This window comes from Lynx rufus, unplaced genomic scaffold (assembly GCF_022079265.1).
Source record: "Lynx rufus isolate CCGP_SWC_20201006 ecotype Redwood Valley unplaced genomic scaffold, mLynRuf1.p SCAF_4, whole genome shotgun sequence".
In the NCBI taxonomy this organism is placed as follows: domain Eukaryota; kingdom Metazoa; phylum Chordata; class Mammalia; order Carnivora; family Felidae; genus Lynx; species Lynx rufus.
Genome location: NW_025814856.1, coordinates 56916048 through 56922047, shown reverse-complemented (window position 1 = coordinate 56922047; position 6000 = coordinate 56916048). Strand labels below are relative to the sequence as shown.

At 60.0% G+C, this 6000-nt stretch overlaps 1 protein-coding gene across 1 annotated transcript; it reads left to right on the top strand.

The window, feature by feature from the left end:
- The first annotated feature begins 298 nt into the window (after window positions 1-298).
- Window positions 299-1529, top strand: LOC124524418 (histone H1.10). Its single transcript, XM_047096692.1, has one exon. It carries the CDS (start codon window positions 397-399, stop codon window positions 1036-1038), a length of 642 nt encoding a protein of 213 aa, XP_046952648.1. The 5' UTR covers window positions 299-396; the 3' UTR covers window positions 1039-1529.
- The last annotated feature ends 4471 nt before the right edge of the window (window positions 1530-6000 follow it).

Here is a 6000-nt window from a genome sequence, read left to right as displayed (position 1 = left end):
CGGAGCTATAAAGGCGGAGCGGAGCGCCCTCCTCACCAGAGCGCAGCGCGCACGCCCAGCGAGCTCCGGCGGCAACGGTGTTAGCGGCAGCAGCGGCGCTCCCTCGGCCGATTTCCTCGCTCCTGCAGGGTCCCGGCTCCGGCCCCCTCCACCCCGGCCCCTCCGCTCCGGCTCCGGCTCCGGCCCCGGCCCCGGCCCCGGCCCAGGACCCCCGATCCGGCCGGCCCGGCCCCCACCCCAGCCCTGCCGCCCGGCCCCAGGCCCGGCCGCGGCCGCTCCCGCCTGGAGCCGCCGCGCGCCCCCAGTCCCCCGGCGCCCCCTCGGCCCCTCGCCTTCCTCTTCCCGGCGCGGCCCCCGGGCTTCCGCGCCCCGCCCGCCACCAACCCGCTCGCCACCATGTCTGTGGAGCTCGAGGAGGCCCTGCCGCTGACGACCGCCGAGGGGGCGGCCAAGAAGGCGGCCAAGGCTGGCGGCTCGGCAGCGCTGTCCCCGTCCAAGAAGAAGAAGAACAACAAGAAGAAGAACCAGCCGGGCAAGTACAGCCAGCTGGTGGTGGAGACCATCCGCAGGCTGGGCGAGCGCAACGGCTCGTCGCTGGCCAAGATCTACACGGAGGCCAAGAAGGTGGCGTGGTTCGACCAGCAGAACGGGCGCACCTACCTCAAGTACTCCATCAAGGCGCTGGTGCAGAACGACACGCTCCTGCAGGTGAAGGGCACCGGCGCCAACGGCTCCTTCAAGCTCAACCGCAAGAAGCTGGAGGGCGGCGGCGAGCGGCGCGGAGCCACAGCGGCCGCCACCGCCCCGGCGCCCGCCGCGCACAAGGCCAAGAAGGCGGCCCCGGGCGCGGCCGGCCCCCGGCGCGCGGACAAGAAGCCGGCCAAGGGCCAGAAGCCCGAGAAGCGCTCGCACAAGAAGGGCGCCGCCTCCAAGAAGGACAAAGGCAGCAAGGCTAAGAAGGCGGCGGCCGCCGGGGGCAAGAAGGTGAAGAAGGCGGCCAAGCCCAGCGTCCCCAAGGTGCCCAAGGGCCGCAAGTGAGCTCGCCGGCCTGCCGGGTCTTTCCGGTGTTCGGTTTTTCTACCCCAAGTGTATGTAGGTTTTTGTACGGTTGCCCAGCCAGGCCACCGCCGCCCCTGCTCTGAGCCGCACGGAGGGCCCGGGGCTCCCTCCATCCCCTTTCCTGCCCCCCCTCCCCCGCCGCCGTAGCGGTTTTTTGTTGTTGTTTTTGCTTTAGATTTTTGAAACGGCCAGGCGACGCCCCTATTGGCTCTCGCCCTTGGCAACGGCTGTCTCCATGGTAACCGGCCCCTAGGCGCCAATGGCCGAGGCCGCGCCTGCCTGCCAGGGCGGGGGCCGCGGGTTGGCCGGGCCCTGGTGCGCTGAGACGCCGCCGCCGCGCCGCCCTTCCCCACTCCCCACCCTCCGCCTTTGGGTGCGCGACAAACAATCGCTCGGGGCGCGGGGCCGCGCGGCCTTCCTTTCCTCCCGTTGGCCTTTTTGGGGCACAATAAATTGTTTAAACCTTTGAACCGCTCTCGTTTTCTTCCGAGTGGAGTAGAGATGGGTGCGGTCGGCGAGCAGCTTGGGTTGGATGGTGGGTCCCAAGGGTCTTGGGTACCCCGGATGTTAGCTAGGTAGGCCTGGAGTTCTCCGTGAGGGGTGGAAACTGCGGGGAGGGGGCGCCTGGCTGATGCCGGAAAGAGCCTCAAGGGACTGATCTATAGTGTGCGGAGGTGGAAACATGCTGGAGATAGGCTGGTCCGGAACCCGACAGGGGGTGGGGAGAGGGGGTGGGGAGAGGGGGAGGGGACAGCCATGGCTTTTTGGGCTTACTGGTCAGGGCCCCTCAGCACGAACGAGGTCCCACCAGGCTGAGCCTTGGCAGAGGTTAGTTATTCCGAATTCACCGAGACTTTGTTGATGTGAGAGGGATATTGGAAATGTGGAGGCCTCGGGCTCTGGCACACTGAGCACAACCCGAGGTGTGGCCTGAGCAAGGCACGGATCCTCGGCTTGTTGGTTCATCTGGAGTGCACACGCGGGACCCCGGAGGATTCCTGGACAAGTTGCAAAGTGTGACCCTGAGCCCTGGGACACTCTGGTGTCCAGCATATGGAATAGTTGTACTTAAGGCCGTTTAAGCCTTTGACAGATGTTCCTATGAGGACAACCCTGCCAAAGGAGGGCTCTGGAAGCTAGGGAATGTTCTAGAACAGTGCGTGTGTACATGTACCAAACTGGGTAAGCCTTGGCTGGGGTAGGTGAAAGATGGAGATGATCTCTGTGTTAGTGTTAGAGACTAGGAGAGGGGAGGGAGCATCACTGGAGAAGCACCCCTGGCCTGCTGGTATCCTGGAGCAGGGCTTGGCAGCCACTACCCTCCCCCTGCACACAGAGTGGGGGGGTCACAGAGCAAACACTTCAGCCATCTGTCACCCTGCAGATCCTTCCACACAGGGCGAGTGGCCACTCCACTTGCTCTTTCAGTGCCTTAAAGTCGGTGGGGGCTCCTCCCTGCTGCCTCCTGCCTCAGGGACAAGTCCCAGACACGTCCCTTGGCACATCATTGCTCTCTAGGCAGAAGGTTTGAGGACAAGGTGCCCCTCCACCTACTAGCCTGGCTGTGACCTGATTCTGGGGAACTGGGGGTGTCCAGGAGGGAGGAAGGAGGCCTGGGTTGGAGACTATGGGACTGTGGTGGGCCAGGGCTGACCATTCACTCACCCTGCCAGCCCATGCCCTGGCCACTTGCCTTTCAGTAATGGCTTCATCCATTTTGTAGCTTTGACTGGGGGGTGGCACGGCCAGTGCCTTGCTACAGGATCATTGAGCCAGCCCAGCTCCTGTCCCATACTGCCTGCAGGGCCACCTGAGAGGCTGCCAGCAGCTAGAGGCCAGGACAGGCCCCGGCCTACCCAGGATTCTGGGGGGGATGGTTCTCCTGACCAGCTGAATGTGATCTCTGATTCCACACCCATTCCCTAAACCAGAAACCCAAGCCCAGATGCCAAGAATCTCACCCCAGTTGTCCAAGAATCAGTCTGAGGCCAGGGCCTGGGATTTAGCTTTTCGATCAGCTCCCAGGTAACAGGTTCTGAGACGGTTCAGAAGGGCTGCTACAGGGGCCACGGGCAGGGGGACACTGTACCTTCCCGTGCAACAATTCACACTGAGCTCCATCCCTTCTGAGTCCTTCCTAACCAAAGCCCCCCCACCCCCAACAGTCTATCCTTTGCAGACATCACGGGAGCTCCAGGGCCCCAAAATGCCCTTCAGGTACTTTTTATTCAACACCTCCTTTCCGTGTTTCCCACCCAAACCCACCCTCTGTTGCTCATACCATCTGGCTCCCCCAGTGGCCTCCTGCTTTGATGCTGCCGCCCCACCTCCGTCCGGTCTCCTGTCTCCATTCCATGAACACTTGGGCCCCTGGCTGTCCTCTCCATCCTAAGGCCTGCCTTATATAGCCCATGGACCAGCCCTCCACGGGGCAGGCCTCCCACTCTATTAAAGGACATTGTAATATTTTTCTGATGACCCAAACCCCCCTACTTTCAGGCCACATGGCTCTGGATTTCTCCATGAGGGTCATGTGACTGAGGACCTGGCCAATGAAGAGCGTTCCATTGTTCACTTTGCCACAGCCATTGGGTCAGAAATAGGTTCTTGAAGGCAGTGAGTTGAATGAGTGTCAATCCTGGCACTCTTCCCAGAGCTACTGAAAAAGAGGTGCTCCCTCCCCCAGGTAGGGACAGGAGGCCAGAGTTACCAGTAGCCATTTTTGTCAGTACACAGGGAGAGCCCATGTGACAAAGGAACCCCAACTGAGAAAGTTGGAACCACAAGATGGGGACAGATAATCTGAGGACATTAACGGAGCCTCTGGATCCAGCCATGCCTGAAGCTAGTTAGATCTGACTGCCACGTGAACTGATACATTGCTTTCTACGTAAGCTCATTTGAATTGTTTTTTTGTCACTTGCAATCTGGTCTCTCACTCCTTTGACCCACTTTACCCTCCCATGCTCACATCCTGGACACCTTGTCATCCCTTTAAATTGTTCTTCTGAAAGGACTTTCCCAGTGTCCCACCGTCTACCCACAGGCCCTTCCCCTCCTCTCTTCTCGGGGTGCTCACTCAGACCCTTCAAGCTGAGCTGCACCTTGGGGTGGGGCCCACATCTCTGACCTGCACCCCAAGTTGAAGAATGGATGGCTGTAAGCAGCCCCATGTGAACACTCTGTATGTGGCCAGCACTAAGGCAAGCTGCACAGGTCTCCTCTCAGCCTTGTGACAGCCCCAGCGAGGGGAGTGTTTAAAAGCTTGTTGTGTGGGTTTGGAGCTGAGACTGGGAAGGCTGTATTTCCTGCCCTGACACCACACTCAGCTCCTGCATGGGACTGAGGAGCCCGGGACCCAGCATTTACCTACTGTGTCTTTTAGACCTCACTTCAAAGACTCTCAATTCCAGGTGAACCTTGGAGGCTCATGACACTGGGAGGCTCTGGAGGAGGGCTTCCTGGGGCAAGTGACCCTGGTGCAGTGAGGAAGCAAGGGACCAGGTGTATTTGCTTATCTGCAAAATACGGGCTTAGCAATGGCCCCAGCCTGGTCTCCTCTCTGCACCCTTTGATAGGGATGGGGGTTGGGTGGGACCAGGTCCCTGGAGGCTGAGGCCAGCTTTCTGGATCTTGTCCACTATGTCTTTTGTTCTGGGCAAGACTGTTCTCCCCATTCCTCAGTTTCCTCGTCTCTAAATGGAACCAAGAAAGATTTCTTTTACTCACCCATCTGTTAACCAGGGGGTCCAAACACACTGCCTATGGCCGGGGTCTCCAGGATTTCCCTCCCTTCTTCCTCTCGTGGGGCTGGGACCTGCCTCCCTTTGATCTCCTCAGGCGGAGGGGGTGGTACTCAGGTCTGCCTTCTGGGTCCCTAGATGCAACTTCTCCCTGGGCCCAGGACAGCCTTGAAGACACTGGAAAGGCCCCTTTGCAGGCAGTGCAGGCCTTAGTGACCACAGGATGGGGTCTCCACTGACTGCACAACCTAGCTGAATCTGTCCCTCTGCCAGGGCAAGGCTTAGTCCTGAGCACAGAACCTGATGGGGGTGAGGGGCTTGAGCACTCAGCACAAGGTTGGGGGTGGAGGGGTGCTGCCATCCCTCTGTCCCAGGCATCAGACTTTGGGTGATACAGCCAGAGGGCCCATTAGCTGTACTAGCAGCTCCATTAGTCCTGAGGCAACAAAGAGGCCCTGGGGTCTTTCGTATGGCCTAGTCCATGGTCACTCATTGAGCACACACTGGCTGAGGAGGCAGGGATCTGCTTCCTGTTCTTGAGGAGGATGCACAGGACACACAAACCGGCAGCTCTGGGGGATCGACAGTCCAGGCGGGAGCAGCAATGACACAGGCCCCCAGTGTGACAACAGCTCCTGAGTCTGGGGAACGGTGAAAGCAGCAGGTACACTGACAGGCACGAGGCAGGAGTCTTCAGGGCTTCAGGGTCCCCGCTCAGTCAGAGTTCGGTGGGGAAGCAGAACCGGAGGGCTAGTGGCACTGACACACCCATACACCGGATCAGTTACAGGGAACTGGCTTGCACACTTGCGAGGCCGATGAAACAGTTTCCAGGAGGCTGGATCACCGTGACAGAGGCTGGAGCCGGAGATGCCCAGGCAGGAGGGGAAGCTCGTGAGCAGGCTGAATCCGCACAAGCTGGAACGCCAGGACAGACCAACTTGTTGTGTTGGTTCCCGGTGCCTCTGACCTTGGCGATGATGGTACCCTGTGGAAGCTGAGACCCTTTGTCAGAGTTAACCATGCACACCCCTGAGTCAGCAAGACCGAAGGAGAATCCAGGGAAAGTCGTCATTGGTGCTGCCTCACACCAAGGAGGTAAATCAGCAGATCGGCAACCACAACAATGGCTTCCTTCCAAATCTGGCCAGAATCCACCTTGCGGCCCACCCTACAGGAAACACACAGAGAAGGGAAT